The sequence below is a fragment of the Manis javanica genome, chromosome 11, assembly GCF_040802235.1.
Source record: "Manis javanica isolate MJ-LG chromosome 11, MJ_LKY, whole genome shotgun sequence".
Lineage (NCBI taxonomy): Eukaryota > Metazoa > Chordata > Mammalia > Pholidota > Manidae > Manis > Manis javanica.
Window position 1 is genome coordinate 12,396,209 of NC_133166.1, and position 17,282 is coordinate 12,413,490.

Sequence of the window (17,282 nt, forward strand, 5' to 3'; positions counted from 1 at the left end):
GCATTATTGTTCTCTCTACCTTAAAAATGTTACTGTCAAACATAAGGGAGTGAAATTCCCCTGAACTGACTGTTAGGGCACACCAGCATAGCATAACAGTTGTTTATGGCAAGTAACTGTTCTGCTTGGTTGATGTCCATGTTATACCAGCTATTAGATGTTCTATAGCTATAATCCACCCTTGCTGTAAATAACTATATTCTAATTCAATGTAGAAAATAATGTAGAAAATAACTTCATTCAAAGGGAGAGAGAGAGATAGCATTATATGTGGTCATGGAGAGAGGTTACTTTTAATTTAAATGGGTGGGGAGTAGGAAGGATTTTGCAGAGCAGGTATTACTGGATAAGAGCCTTTGTGATGGAAATTTATCAAGACCCATCCACTTATACCCTTCAGGTTTTCTAGTTCACTTTCCCTAGCAACAGCTCTGCCAGCTGGGACATTCCCATCAAACTTCAACATGCGAGATGATCTTTACATCTCTTAATTTGTTATTTTGATGACTTTGTGTCCTAGAATCTGGATGCCACCTAACAGTCTGGACAGTATTCTGATGTCAGTGTTCATGGACTTGGTTTGCACTGGCATCTAGAATTAACCTGGAAAACCCATCAGGTGTGGTTGGTAGGTAGCGACAGTGCCTATCATGCAGGTCATATTTTAATGCTGGAAGCTGGGAAGGTGTTCCATTCCAGCTACTATAAACCAGTAAGAGATCATCTAATCACATTCTATCATCCTGTTCAGGTGGTTATTTCATTTCTGAGGATGTAAGCCAGTCAGTTGATGCTGATCATTCTTGGTATTAATAGAGTAAATACATCTCTCATTTCTACTGTTTCTTTTAGACACAGCAGATACTGGTGTACTCTTCATTTATTCCCCAGAACACAACACAATAGTTAGCTCATTAAAAATGCTCAGTGTGAATTATTTTGGTCCCTTTTTTTCCTTATGCTAAAGTAGTCAGCTAAAGTGTACACCTCTCTGTTAATGTGGGATGCTTGACATTTAAAAGTACACCCATACCATGTGAGCATTTGGTTTTTCAACGATTCAGTCATTGATTCATTCTGCAAATATTTCTTGAACAATTACTATATATGCCAGCACTATGCTTATTAATATGGTCTATTTTATGCAACCTCTGTTGTCTTGGATCATATAATATACTTGAAGAAAGAAGATCAATGCATAAAAAGATTAATTTGTAAAGTAATTTAATCTAACTGCTTACACTTTCTGTGCTTGTACCCAGACTTCTGAGAATTGCTGAAGGAAAAAAAGTTACTAGAATTTTTTTTCTGTCATTAATTCATAGTCACTAAACCCTAATTAGACAATCACAAGTTCCTTGTAACTTTTCTGCAGTTCTTTAATCAATTATCTCTTACATTTGCCCTAATAACTATTTCAAAGCTTCTATACTTTCTTCAAATTTCTGACCTCACTACTTCCCTCATTCTTGGCCAATGACCATACTTTCTTTTTATCAGAGTAAATTGAAGATGAGAACTCCTTTAGTGTCCTGCTAGTAAATGTATAATCTGAACTTTTATCTACACCATCCTTTTCTCCTTCCCTACCTATTCAGTGGAGAAAGTGTCCTCCTGTCTCCATTCATTCATTTTCCCCAAACTATTCATTAAGCAAGATCTCAAGGGCTAAGTGTACATTGGTGAGTGTAACAGATAAAGTTCCACTCCTCCTAGAGCCTGTATTCTGTGTAAGACTATTTATCACTTTCACTAGAACTACATTCAGTTTGCCAAACAAGCCATCTTATCTCTCAACACTGTCTTTGAATGCAGGCTTCCCTCTGCAGGGATTTTCTCTCCCCACTCCCTTCCTTTTTCTGGCTCACTTTCATCTTGCTGGTCTCGTTAGATATCAGGACATACAGTTAGCCTTCTCTGATGCCTTAGATAGGCAGCCTACCTATGTGCTCCCAAAGCTCCTGTTCCTCTGCCATCAACACTTACCACACTGGATTTCCATTGCCTCTTTACTGTCTCACTCTCTCCTAGAAAAGAACCATAGATCTCTAACTCACCAATATAACCACAGTGTTTAAGTAGCTCTTGGTACATGAGTGCTCATCAATAAATGTTCTTTGAATGAATTAACTCATTTTATTTAAATAGATGTGAAAAGGCTGATACAGATAATTTGTCCTACTGGGGTTCAACCTAGAAATGAACTACCATAGTAGGTTACAGTTGATAAAGACTTGAAAGTCTTAAAAATTAAAGTGGTGATGCATTTCACATGTGGGGAACAAGTGTAACAATATAAAAAACACCACAGCAAGATCAGCTTGCCTGGGGGAAGTTTAGTAGCAGAGAAGTAAGGAATAATGAGAAGAGGATATGTAGAATTCCTGTAGAAAATGAACAGTGATGGACAGTTTCAAGTAATAGAGCAGTCTAATGAACATTGAATTTTTGGAAAAAAAATAACCTGGAAAATATTTGCAGAATGGACTAGAGAATCAGGTAGGCAAAGACTAGAATCAGGGAATGCAGTCATGAGCCTTTTACAATAAAGCAGGCACGATTGGATAAGCATTTGATTTAGTGAAGTAGCAGTGGGAGAGGAATAATTATTTATATTTATATTTACACAAAGGCTTCTGATAAAACAGAACAACTCTATTATACCATATTACAATAAATATTGTCTAGCAACTCTCTGCCAGGTATCATAATAGTCCCTGGGATCCAGTACTAAGTGTGATGCCAAACCTCAAAGATGGTCGAGTTACAGTTACAATACTAATCTAATTGGAAACATGGAAGACAGAAAAGGAAGCCAGTTTTTAAGAGAGGTCACAAGTGCATTCCGTCAAGCATCTGAGTTTAAGGTGACAAATCAAGTCTAAAAGAGTGGTGGAGGTCCAATAAGTATGGGCACTGAATCAGCATAGCAGTGTAATTCAAACTATAGAAATAGATTCTCCACAAGGAAGAGATTACAGAGACAATAGGATCATAGGCAGTGTGCCTCCCGGGATAACTGCAGAGAAGCGGTCGTCAGACTTGGCCGTGCATCCCCCAGAGTTTCCCATTCAGGATGTCTGACCAGGGCGCCCAGATCTGCATTTCTAACAAGCTCCCACGTGATGCTGATGCTACGGGTGGGAGGACTTCAGCCTGAGAGCCACTGAGTGACAGCAGTAAAATGAAGAGAGTAGTAAGAGAAATAAGAGAAGAAACAGGCAGCACAGTGGTGTGAGTGTAGAAATGGAAAAGGAGTAGTGTTCTGTGGAATACAAAAGAGCAAAAGCCCATCAGAAATTTTCAGGCCTTTGGGAGAAAAATTCTGGGTGATGGGCTGGGCTCCTTGCCCAGTGGAACTGGTGTGTAGTTACCTCACTCATATCCATTATAAGAGAGGATGACACTAAAAAATATATATATTTGTTTGTTTGTTTACTTATTTGTTTATCAGTATATATATATATATATATCAATGTGTCAAAATGATTTCCATTAGAAAGAAAAAAACTAGATACATGTATGAACCCTCAGATTATAAGGATTAGATGCTGTATTCGTTTCTTGAGGCTACCGTACCAAATGACCACAAACTGGATGGCAAAAACCATAGAAATTTATTCTCTCACACTTTCAGAGCCTGGAAGTCTGAGATCAAGGTGTCAGCCAGATTGACTCCTTCTGGAGAGCTCTGAGCGAGACTATTGCATGTCTCTCCCAGCTTTCGGTGGTTGCTGGAAGTCCTTGGCATTCCTTGGCTTGTAGGTACATCGCCGCCCTGCCTCTGTCTTCACATGCTTCTTCCCTGTGTGTCTGTGCTTCTGGGTCTAAATTTCTGCTTCTTACAAGGACACCAATCCCTGGGTTAGGGTGGGCCCTGCTCCAGGGTAACCTCCTTTTAGACTGATTACATCTCCAAAGACTCTGTTTCCAAATTAGGACACATTCACAGATACGAGTGCTTAGGACTTTGAAGGGACATAATCCAACCCATAGCAGATGCTCTGTGAGTAGTTTGTAGTATATAATGTGAGAAGGATGAGATTCAGAAGGATGTATGTGAGAAGGAAACAGAGTTCATAACCATAGGTCACTGTTTAAAAACTTCAGCCCTTAACAGTCAAGGAGGCTCTGGCAAGTTCAAGAGATCCTTTCAGGATAGGGCGGAGACATGGTCAAAGCCAGAAGAGAAGCATTGATGGTGAAAAACTGAGTATTCTAGAAAGGGAAAGAAAAGAAAGAGGAAGATTTGGATTTTGAAAAGAGGAATGATGCTTATTCCTTTGAGCAAAGGGAAGCAGAGAGGATAGGTAGATTCATGAGGACTTTTCACAGTAAAACAGGCATCAAAATGATGTGCCAAAAGAATGAGTGGGTATCAGGAGGTACACAGAGAAAAAGTTTGGGACGATGATGGCTGTTAATTAATTGGGTGATCGGTGAGAGATTCCTTCAGCAGGATTGAGCATGCTTAGTCAGTGCCTTTAGGAATTTTAAAGAGAACCACTTCTTTCAACCCCAAACTTTGTCTTTGAAACCCAGAGAGAATACACAGAGTAAGAAAACAAAGCTTTATCTTTTAAGTAACCATACCAACAGTATCTACTGAGATTAGTCTCTCAAAGTGAAAGGTGCAATTCTGTTATTTATATAAGCAAAATTTTATTTTAGAAAGAAAGAGATGTCAGATAATATCTATGTAGACCATACCCACAGGTAAAGTTCTTACCTTTTATTTTTGTTTTAATTGAAATGCATGTACATTTAGAAATTAAGTTACTTGCATGGGTAGGTGTTTACCTAAGACAGTGCCAGCCAGGGTTCAGGATGGCTTCTAGGTTTCCTTCAATAAAAACATAGTCAGAATGTATAGAATGCACTAGTGTTTTCTGTAAAGTGGTAAACACCTCACCTCGAAGATCCTAGATAAACTCTGACAGAAGTGGTCTGCTTAGTAATATTGAATTGGTTAGAGAAGCCCCAGGAGTGCTGTGCTAGGAAAGTCACATAAAATGAAGTTGAACCAAGTTATTGAATGGTTCTAAGATACTGTGGGCTTAGTGCCTTACACCCACAAAGAATATGTACGTACATTTTAACAACAGGACTCTTAAGCATTTGAGTTTTTTATTCTGAGCTTTTATGCTCAGTATCAGTCTCTGCTGCCAAGACTGCTGCTATTAGGCCCCCGCCTCTCACTAACACCTGCTCCTCGGCGTGGGCAGGCAACAAGGAAAAAGGGTGAATGTAATCCATTCTGTGTGTTCCTTTTTCATAGGATGAGAAAAAGCTTCTGTGTAGAAAAGGTTAAATTAAAGGCTTTAACTAAGTTCAAACATTCCTTTTGCTATGTCTGGATCTCCTATGTTAATGCAAGGAATTACAGTTTGGATATGTGCAGGAAATATGGAAAAGACAAGCCCAGCTTTATGCAGGAGATGCAATAATCCTGAAATTCCATTTGCACATCCTATGTTTGTCAAACAATCCATTTTTAATTGCTTGGGGAATTAGGGGTTTAAGTTTCACATATATTTTTTCCTCTGCTAGAGTACTGATATCCACTGATTGCCCTTCCTTTTGTGATTTTCATACTTACATTTTTCTATGTCAGTCTTGTTTTTTACTAGCACATGTGTAGGCATGTTTACTATTATTCTTAATAACCAAACATTCCACAGTAGGGAGTGAACCAATCCTTCTCACCGAGTTGATTTTATAATTAATCAGCCTTCCATCCCCTGATGTTCCAGGGCTATTTTTTAATCACGGACACTTCTTTTCAAAATGGCGACCATTTCTCTAAATTGGTCAGTTGGTACAAATCAGCATTTTGCTATTTTCAGTGTTCCTCACTCAAATGTTTATCATACTCCTTATGTTAGTCCTGTCAGAGAGACCACTCTAGCTTATTTCATCATAAATACATGTTGTGAGTGTTTGCCAAGCATTTCTGTCTCAATTTCCAGCTAGGATTTGTATGACCTAAGTCAGGACAGCTGCCTCTGTAGTTATTTGTCGGTCTGGAATCTAGAAGGTGTTCTAGTTTGCAAGGTGCATTCTCTTTGATCAATTCTAACTTAACCTTCAAGCCCCAGCCCAAACGCTAAACCGTTTGTTGATTCTTATCATGCTCCCCTTAGTCAGTCATGCTCCCCCTATGGGCTCACGTAACACCAGCACCATTCCAGAACTCATCCTAGCCAGTTAAAGCAGGTCAAAGTCTCTAGGGATCTGTTTTTCATCACAGCTTGAGAGTATGTTGAGAGCAGAGAATTTTTATTTATCAGGCATCTAGTATGTGCCCATTACTATAGAACATATATATAATTTTTCTCTTATTACAGATGAAATTGGGACTCCAGTTTGCAGTTAGTAGATGAAAGAATCAGGGTGTGCAGCTGGCTGTGCTGTTGCCCCATGGCCTGCCTCGTGGTTGTAGATCTGAAGATGGAGGTCAGAGTTCACCCCAGGCAGTATAATGCCTCCTACAGTTCTCACCTCTAACAGTGCTAACCTTTCCAGCTTTTCACTCATGAAAGCCACCAGCTCATCTTTAAGGGGAGGCTTCCTCAGGAACGTGCAACTCGCCTCATCCTCCTGTGTTCATTTTGTTCATTCATCCTTTCAGTTAATACATATTTATGAAATAACTGTATAACTGGCTTTGTTCTATTGTACAGCATGAAGCAGACAAAAATCCCTGTCAGCATGAAACATGTATTTTTACCAAGCAGGCAGACAATAACAAAATAAATAAAATACAAAGGGAACTTATGTAGTATGTTACATGGTATAAGAGCTAAGGGAGAATGAAAAGTACACCAGGATAAGGAAATGGGGTATATGGTTAGGAGACAGTATTAAGTAGGGAGGTGAGATTCAGGATCCTAGAGAAATCGAGGTTTGAGCAAACCCCTGAAGGAAGTGTATTCCAGGCAGCAGGAACAGCTAGCAAATGCCCTAAGGTGGGAGTGTGTCTAGCATAGTCTAGAAACATCAAGGCTGCAAGTGTGTCTAGAGTGGAATGAAGGAGGAGCATGTACGTTAATGAGGGGTGAGAATGGTCCTGTAATGTAGATAGCAAGGGTATGCAGGCAACACCCAGGGCCTCCGAACTGATTGTTTGGCTTTGGTCTTATGGCTTAGTGGTCCTGGCCTGTTTGTTTTTGTAGAGTAGTTCTCCAATAATCACTGGCATCATCTGGGATTACAACATTGCTTCAGCTAGTTTCAGTCATACTCACACGAACCTGTTCATGGATCATTATTTCTATAGTGTTTCTGGTCATTTCATTCCTTTAGCTTTATATTGGCCACAATCAATAGCAACTGGCTATATAATGCACAATCTGTACTCAGATGTCCGCTCAATGAAGGGATACATGAGTGAATCGGTGAATGAATGGGGCAGATTCAATCTTGTAACACAGATGGATACGCCCACTTGTAAATAAACTTGTATTCTGGATGTAGACATAAGCTAAACATTTACTCACGTTGAATTACGTATCTGGAATATGGTTGAATGTTGATTACATGTTGATTATTTTCAAATGTATCTGTGTTCCATCAGAAAAAGAGAAATCAGGGAAATTTTTTAGTTCTGTACCTTCAGAAACATTCTTCGGCACTTACCAAAAATACTTTGATTCAGCTTGGCTAAAGTCACCAGTTAAAAAAACACCACTTAAACCTAATCTCTGCCAAAGAAAGGAAAGGTTATTTCCATTTTAGCTGATATATTTATGTCTACAGTACCCATCGTGATTTTATTGTCGGTACAATGTGCAACTTCAAATATCAACTACATAATTATTCCTTTTGTTGGACTTAACCTTATTTACAGAGGTAATTTGTTTCCTTAGCTCTTCTGTAACTCAGACCGTCTGTGGCATTTACTGTTGACACAGTGGATGTAAATCAGAGTCCCCAGATTTGTTTTAACCTTTTCTTTCCACAGTTTGGAATGACTTCTGTACTATAATAAATGCAATAGACTGATCCTAGCATGTGGCTATGAGACTTTTGTAAATATATTTTTTAAGCTCCTCTATATAATTATATATAAATATGAAGTAATAGTTTTGGAAAATATGAGGTGATATGTATTTTAAATTTCACAGGAAATGCCAATTGAGGACATTTTATTTACTCTTGGTCATCATATACTTGATAAACAAATTCTTGAAATCTGAGACAAATACATTTATAGATCTATGGGATTTCAAAGCATCAATAAGGAATAATTACCCACTTCAGTAGGAAATTAGATAGCACTTATTTTAATTGCCCTATCAATTTAAATCCATTTTCCACTTATTTTTAACAACTGTTATGGTTACTTTAACAAAAAAATCATTTCAAATACAATTCCAGAGATATTACTTTATAATTTACAATGTCATTAATTTTCCATTAACTGATCATTTATGCCATCTTAAGAGTGCATAACCATACTCAACATTTATTCAATAAAAGCATAGTGAAATGGAGTATTTTAAAGTGTTTTTCATTACTTTTCTATAAAGTGCCAAAACTTTTTATGATTATGTTATCATAAAATAGGTGTGTAGTTTTTTAAAGCTAGGTGACTAAGTATGAGGTTTAAAAAACAATTCTTAAGTAAGTTACAGAAATTCCTTATGTCTTTCATAACAAAGGCCTTTGGTTTATATCTCTTGCTGAGTAATTTGCATGCAATTACCATAATTTTTAGGTGCAATGAATATACATACTACAGGTATTATACTGAATATGTGTTCAATCATATTCTGAAAGGGCCTCTTTTATTCTTATACCTGTAAAGATTCTATTAGTCATTCATTTACAATGGCCTCATCATAATTTTTTTACATAACTCTCTTCTTATTGTGATTCCATAGTTAAATATAAATAAAGGTTTTGTAAGACATAGTACAGTAAAATTCATCTCTCAGAATAGAAAATTGCCATGTTTAAAATGATTTTATATTCTATGGTTTGTTATAAAAATAATAGAGTCAGAGTAATATGATTCTTTATTCTTTAGATTATACAAGGATAATTCATTTTTGTGTGTGAACTAGCCTCACTATCAGTTAATAAAAGTTTAAGTGTCAGAAAGTGTGAAAATATGACAAAGTGGCCAAAGAAGAAACATGAAGGGCAAGCATGTAGCTTCTTTTCCTTATCTTCTTTCTGAAATTATTACATAATACCGTAAGTGCCTTCCTCATGGCTCATGGCTAAGAATTTGTAGAACTTTCTAACAGTTGTACTTGTCATCCTGAAATGCCAAGAGTATCTAGGTATCTACCTAAATGACTGGCAATGCTTCTGCTCTTAATGCTTGACTAACAATGTAGATGAGCCCATATACTCAGGGTGAATAGGACTGTACTTGTATTTTGCCAGGCTCACCTAGGGATCCTTCCGTACCCTTTAGCCTGATCCCTGTTCTGACCAGGCACCCACTGTAAGTTGATTAGATAGGGGGAAACAGTTGTACAGTCTTGAATAGAACAAAACTATGGCCACGTGTAATTGACTTCATTAACATTAGTCAACAAGCCCTCAAATGTTTAAAGAATAAATTGGTTGCAGGAGAAGCCTTTAACTGTTATTTATTATGGTTGTAAGAAATGGAGGACAAACTTTTTTAGACTGGTTTTCAGCTGTTGAAATGTGGCTAATTGCATTCTCTTAAAAAAAAAACAAAAAAAGCTTTTCTTTTTCTGTTCCTTTCCTATAGGTTTAGGTTTCAGTATTGCAGGAGGTGTGGGGAACCAACACATTCCTGGAGACAACAGCATTTACGTAACTAAAATTATAGATGGAGGCGCTGCACAAAAAGATGGAAGGTTGCAAGTAGGAGACAGACTTCTCATGGTGAGTGTGACTCAAGCAAAACTGTGTGTATATTTGTAAAGCCCTCATTCCCCAATATATGACCATCTTAGTTTAGGCTGCCATAATAAAATGCCAGACCATGTGGCATAAATAACAGAAATCTTACTTTCTCACAGTTCCGAAAGCTGGGAAGCTCAAAACCAAGGCTCTGACCCATTCAGTTTCTAGTGACGTCTCTCTCCCTTACTTGCAGGCAACTACCTGATTTCTGTGTCCTTACATGGCCTTCCATCTGTACTTGTGCTCAGAAAGAGATCACTCTTTCCCTTTTTATAAGGTCACCAGTCCTTTCGGATTAAAGGTCCATCCTTAACTCATTTGATTAATAACCTTAATCACCACCTACAGACCCTGTTTCTGAATACAGTCGTATTAGGGGTCAGAACTTCAACATATGAATTTGGAGGGGATGGAGCACAATTTAGTCCATAGCAGTGACCATGGGCAGAAATAAAAAGGGGGGGAAACAGATTTTTTGGTAAAGATATCAGAAGTACATGCACTGATATATTAACATTTAAAAACAGAAATCTAAATTTTCACCAGTTCTCATAGATACACAAGACACAGAGATTGTATGTTGTTCTTCCCCAGTGTAACCTATTAGCCAGAGAGACTACTAAAGCACACTGATAGAGAGGTGAGTTTTGCATACCAAAGGGAACAACATTACCCAATTTATTGATACGTACATATCTATGTCTCTTTGTGGTCCTTTGTTCAACCAGCATATACACAGTCCCTGACTTCCAAGAATTCATAATCCGACTTCTGTCACATATGTAAATGGATCCCTTCCTCCTCTCCCCTCAGACATGGTTACAGCTACTCTCTTTGCCAGCTGCCCACACATTTCAGGAGCCCTGGGCCACGACTGACCCCACACATGGCCACCCTTTCTGAGCCATGGAGTTCTATGATAAACTGAAGCAAAATTAAGTCAATTACAAGCAGAAAACATTTGAGATTGTACTTAGTAAAACTGCTTCATCTCCATTTACTGTTTTGTACCAAATCTACAGGATAATAATCAAATACTGAAAATTAATAGAAGATCACTCTCAAGCAAGATAAGTTTATCTAGTCATATCTAGACATATGTCTGTCCTTGTAAAACAGGGCCTCTAATCTACATCTGCAAGGAGTCATTATCTCCAACACTTTTATGGGAAGTGTTTGGGAACCTGAACAGTCTGAACAAAGTAATAATTTCTAGGACAAGTACAAGTTTTGGAGGTTGAACCTCAAAGTTCATTGTGCCCACTGCTGTGGGCTCTAGGCAGCTTGTCTTCAGCCCCCACTACTCTAATTTCATAGTTGTCATTAACCTTTGTATTAAATTACCTGGATAAGACCTTTATAATAATCTTGATGACAAACACTTATTTGGCATTTACTATGTTTCATATACTCTTAAGAGTGCCTTTTGGTAATGTAACATATATTTCTCACAACAGCCTATTTTATATAAGCAAAAGGAAAATGAGGTATACACAGTTGGCCAGAGCCAAATAGTTAAATGGACAGAACTGGATCTCAACTCCATGCAGTCCAGCTGGCATCCATGTTTGTAACCACCGAGCATGGTTTTGCATTTGTTTCCTGGAAACTGTCCATCAGTTCTTTCCTTCCTTTCCTGAGTTATGATCCTGTCATTTATGAATTCCTTCATTTAACAAGTAGCGGTTCAACACCTACCACGTCCCAGGCAGTAGCACTATTCACAAAGGAACTCTGACAAGAGAAAACATATGGTCAAACTGAACCGGCAAAAACATGGCATTAATGACATCGATCAAAGTTGCAGCTATGAGTTTTCGGCTTCTTTACCATCCGAAGTCACTATTATTTTTTTTTCTTTTTATTTTTAAGCCTCTTTAATGAGGTATGGTAGGCCATACCTCATGTAAAGAACTGTTTATAGTTAATGTATACAACTCAACAAGTTTGAGGATAAGTGTAACCCCATGAAAGCATCACCACCATCAAGGCCGCAAACCTATCTGCCATCCTCTTTATTATTATTATTATTATTATTATTATTTTCATCATCATCATCATCATCATTTTGTGTGTATATATATATGTGATAAGAATGCCTAACAAAAGATTTACCCTCTTAACAGCAAATTTTAAATATACTATACAGTATTGTTCACTATAGGCACTATGTTGTGTAGAACTACCATTTTCATTCTTGAGACATTCTGAAATTCTTCTTTCTGATTTGCTTGTTTTTGTTTTTGTTTTTTTTTGCCTTTGAGTTAAAAGTTGGTTCTTACGATATTGTGTCTTCTGAACCAGAAAAGTACTGGGGTATAAGACCTATCAACTTCTCTCAAGAATATGAACTTTACTGTTTGTTTGTTTGTTGATGGGCCATAAAATAAACTGTGTTATCCATCTTCTACATAGTGGTAAATTGAAAAATGAAGGGAGAGTTTCATTCCAAAGTAACAACTATCATAGGTAGGGACGGATTTGGCTTCTGACTCTTCTGTAAGCATCTGGTTGTAGACAACTATGTTTCTTTAGCTGCTGCTCTTGTATTATCACGCTAGATGCTGTGTGCTGATCTTTCAAAGTTCTTTTAAAAATTTTGGCTTTATTTTCAAATTCTTAAATGCAAAAACAACTCAAAAGTCTAACTCTGTTAAAGGATTTCCCAGGCACCATGCTATTTTTCCATTACATTTTCTTAATATTCATTGTAGATGTAATGATTTTACAAAAAGCTGTGACATAATCCTTAACTGTTCTGAGTTTTATAGCATGGTTTAAAAAAAAATGAACCTTCAACAATAATAGGTCTCTCTTCTCTTATGCAAGGAAAACATAATTAGTATTTCCAAGGCAACTGCCAAGCTAAATCTGAGAATGAAAGAAAATGATTCATTGTATAATATTCTAGAAGAAAATGACCCTTGGGGAGAGAATGAAAAAATAATGGAAGCCACTCCAAAAGACCAATTATCTCGTTTCAACCCAAAAATATTTATTAATGCTCTCCTTCTGACATTCCCTTCTACCTCTTATTCTCTTTACTACCCTACATTCATATCTTCTTTGTCTTCTCTTCTACTCTCCTCCCCAAAGGAAGTACAAATGATTTAGATCCTATGGTTTACCAGCTGTACCACACTCTGTATATTTTTCTCTAAATAGCTGTTCTTCTTTCTAAAGCAATTTGCACCATTCCCTGCTCTCACTTCTTAGGAAAAATTCCCCCATATATTATTCATGAATCCTTCTGTAAGTAAACTGATCCAAAATGAAACGCCATTAATTTCTTTAGACTTTTGTCTCTGAATCACCGCAATTCAACAATTCAGGAAGTCTCCCTGCATCTGCAGTGAAATAATTTTTTTTTTAATCTTAGTAATAATCCTTTTAGATTCTCAACTGAAATATTATTCATCTTGGGCACCACCTGACTCATACCATATGTATCGGGTACTTTTTTTCCCTAAGACTTCTTATATCTCAGAATTGAAAAATGTCTATCTTAGATGCTATCTTATTCCAACTCTCCTTTGGTACATCAGAATCCCACAAAACTAACATGTGAAGGAGTCCCTCACCTCTTCTAGAACATGCTAAGAATGGAGACCTTGATGCCTCCTCAAAGCTATCCTATTAAGTAATAACCATTATTAGAACTTTTTTCCCTTAAATTTGCATCAAAACATATTTCTCTATGTATTTCTCTTTATTCATAGCTGTATTCCTTAGAAACAGAAAGGTATGTACTAATTCTTCTACATTTGTTTGAAATATAGGTTATGTCTTGTGCTTTTCCACTTGTGTCTTTTAAGATGTTTTACACATTTTCTCTCACTCTAGCAGTAAATTTTACCATGCATCATTTATCTTCTATAGATAGATTGCCTTTTTAACAAAACTTCTTTTGATTCCTTAGAATGTTATTACCCCACTTGTAAAAAACCCAGGCAATATTGCAGCATCTGACCTTCATGTTATTCTTCTGTAAAGAAAAATCATCCTACCTTATCATCTTTGCATTAGCCCTTTGTGTTTCAAATAAGATGGCTTTAAAGTCAGACCTCTCTGCTGTTTCATGAGTCACCCAGATGCAGATCTTCATTTTATCAAAATGATAGGTTTTTGAATTTCGTCTGCTATTTGACACTTCTTACCATTCACTAGAATTTTGTTTTGTTTTGTTGTTCATTTTGTCAAAGGACAGCGACAACTAATTTTTGTGAATTATACCAGTAGCTTGGTGTTGTAATCTCACACTGAATAGGTTACCTCTTGTCCTTGAACTTCATGGAACAGATGGTCACAGGTTAACAATACAGGTAATTTTCAAATTATTTTATATCTTTTTATACACTGTAGGGTTTTTATTAAGCCCTACCAAGGTGATACATAGAGCCGCATATATTGCAGAATCATGATCTTCTTTATCTTTATCTATACAATACTAGAAACTTTGAATCCAGGGCCATCTGACTATCTTCTGTACAGTGATAACATGAACCGTTAACTGTCAAAACCCCTTGGCACATTGTGATTTAAAGTTTATTATCTTAGTCTCTTTTTTTCCATAACCTCTGCTTGACACTTGAGGAAAATCTGTCTGTAAAAAAACTTTTACATCTTTGACAGAGAATAAATGTGTATATCTTCTTTCCTTAAAAGGAACCAGTAGACCAGAGGAAGGTAATGGTGTCATTGAAGTACAAAGGGAACATGAAGCGCTCAAAGACAGGATAACTGTGTTCAAGTCCCAGGCAGCTAGCACTGACATTCCCTGACACTGAACAAGTAATACACACTTTGTCTTCTGTTTGGACCTCTATGCCATGGCAGCACTGCCTGAGATCAGTGTTTCCCATGTGTGTTTTAAAATACTAGTCTCATTACTGTGTTCAAATAAATTTAGGAAGTTCTGCAACCTGTATTCATCTCTCTTGGAGATTCTCCACAAACGCTTAGCATATTAAAGAGCCTGTGCAGTCCTACAGTCAAGGAACTAATTGAACTTTGATTAATACTATCATTTTCAAATATATTTTCTTGTGGAACTCCTTTCTTAAGTACTGCTTATAAAACACCTAGAACTAGGGTTTAGTGAAATACACTTTGGGATATGCTATGTTTGAGCATCTCTTGTTTTTATTCCAATATTAATGTCCTATGGCAAGGACATTAAATAGACTTACAGAATGTTAGTGGAACAATACAATTTTCTGAATATTAGTTGTGAGGACCTAAATTATTTTTGGTAGATTACAAAACTGCCGAGTTTATTATTTTTTATCCAAATATTAATAAGAAAATCATCTGTAAGACAATGCAAATATGTAGAAATTATCTGAATAATGAACAGGATTTTAAAGCGCTTTACTGGTTAGATGAACTTTAGGTAAGAACCAGAAGCTATAACTCTGAATCACCACAATTCAACAATTCAGGAAGTCTCCCTACATCTGCAGTGAAAAAAGTGGTTTTTTCTCTGCAGGTGGTAAGAAAGGCTTTCCTACCACCAACACACTGCTTCCACCTTAAAAAGATCTTTCATCTACAACACCCCCCATAGTCCTGACTCCAACACTTGAGAGAGGGGTAAGGCAGTCATTATTATTTTCTTATTATCTTGAAGAGAAAGTTATAACTCAGAAATAGCAAAAAGATTTCCAATATTACATAAGTAATAAATTGTGAGATTACATTCAAACCTAGACATCAATGTCCTAAAGCCACACTCCTTTCACCATTTTACTCATCCCCTCTAGCTCTTAGTCCTGGTTCCACATTTGAATATCACATTAGTCTTTAGTCACTATGGATGCGCAGGCTTCAATCAACCCTGAATAGTAAAATCAGAATCTCTGGGGTAGGAAGCATGCATGCTTCATATCTTTTTTTTTTTTAATTAAGGTTTCCAAACAATTCACATGTGCAGCCAAGTTAAGAACCATAGTCCAAACTCAACCGAATCACATCCTAACCTGCTCTGCTAGCGCTCCAGTGCTTCTCCTGAGAGTGACTCTAGTAATGATGCTCATTCTCCCAAGCTGGTATGGCATCATTTAGCAGTCTCCTGCAATGGCTGACAGGCATGTAGAAATAGTTCACCCTTCAAGCTCTGACCCTGCAGTTCAAGTATCTTCTGAACTACCAGAAAAACAAATCTGGATAATTACTTCTGGAACTCCCTTCTGATTTTTTTCCAATGTAATAAAATTACAATGCAATGCAATAACAATGACATATTTTATTTAAGGGTTAAAACCTTCCATTATACTGTTTTTTTCAAATTTCTTTTGCTTATGTTCAGTATAGTGACCCTGTTTGTAGAACTTGCTCTATAGTTATCATATATTGGTGCCTACTACAGGGAGGGTTTCTTAAAATTATTTTAATAGTGCACCCCATCGTAAAACACAAAAAGCTACCTCTAACATATGTATATTTCTCTATTTTAAATTGCATATATATATATATATATATCACTATACTAATACATTATGCACATTTTAAAACATAAGCAAAAAGTAAAAAGATGAAGATCAATGTGATAAATATTAATAGAATTGCAATTATTTCTCCCTGTACCCTGTGAATCACCCTGCAGTTTCTATCATACTGCCCATTCTGGTGACCACTGCAATAGAGGTAACTGGAGTCAGTCAAAACATAGCTATCGCTTGCTTTCTCTATATATGGAATAAAAGGTTAAGAAAGGCAATTATTAATGGAGGAGGAAGAATTCACATTGTTGGAGCTTCAACTGTATCCCTTATAAGCTGGTGTGACCCGGTACTTCCATTCTATAGCAGCCTTTCATCTTATAGCCCATACCTCACACAGAGTGAGCGGCCAGTAAATATGTGCACTTCCTCCTTTACTTAACACGAATGTAAAATAGAAACTTAACACAAACGTCTCATGCTTTCTATGAAGTAGGGGGTTGTGATCACTCTTCCTTTTGTGTGCCCCATTGTTATTTTTAACTTATTTAGATTATTTTTTCGACCTTGATTACGTGCCTATTATTTATAGTATGTCACCTGGAGGATACAAAAATGAAAATGATCTAATCATTGCCCATGAGGTCAGTCTTTGAGGTAGGAAGAGGGATTGCAGGAATGAGTGTTAAACGAGGTAGGGGATGATCATTTTCACAGAAAGAGACCTGAACAGGAAGGAACTATTTCCAGCAGCAGGATTAGTAAAAGAGATACGTCTAATTATAATGTTTGACTATTCTTTGTGTACTGCTTTATATGAGTCTTATCAGTGTCCTGAAAAGCATCTTTCCAGCTTCATGGTGTCACTCCTTTCTTATATATATATATACATATAACTAAATCAACAAATATATTAGCATTACCTGCATTGATATATATATAAGAAAATGA

At 36.8% G+C, this 17,282-nt stretch overlaps 1 protein-coding gene across 17 annotated transcripts in view; it reads left to right on the forward strand.

The window, feature by feature from the left end:
* Positions 1–17,282, forward strand: part of DLG2 (discs large MAGUK scaffold protein 2) — a 1,871,010-nt gene that overhangs the window by 1,414,217 nt on the left and 439,511 nt on the right. For all 17 annotated transcript variants that reach the window (XM_073215942.1, XM_037010570.2, XM_037010571.2 and 14 more), the window contains one exon: positions 9,734–9,870. In XM_073215942.1, the coding sequence (XP_073072043.1) occupies positions 9,734–9,870 (137 nt within the window). The remainder of the gene's footprint in view (positions 1–9,733; positions 9,871–17,282) is intronic.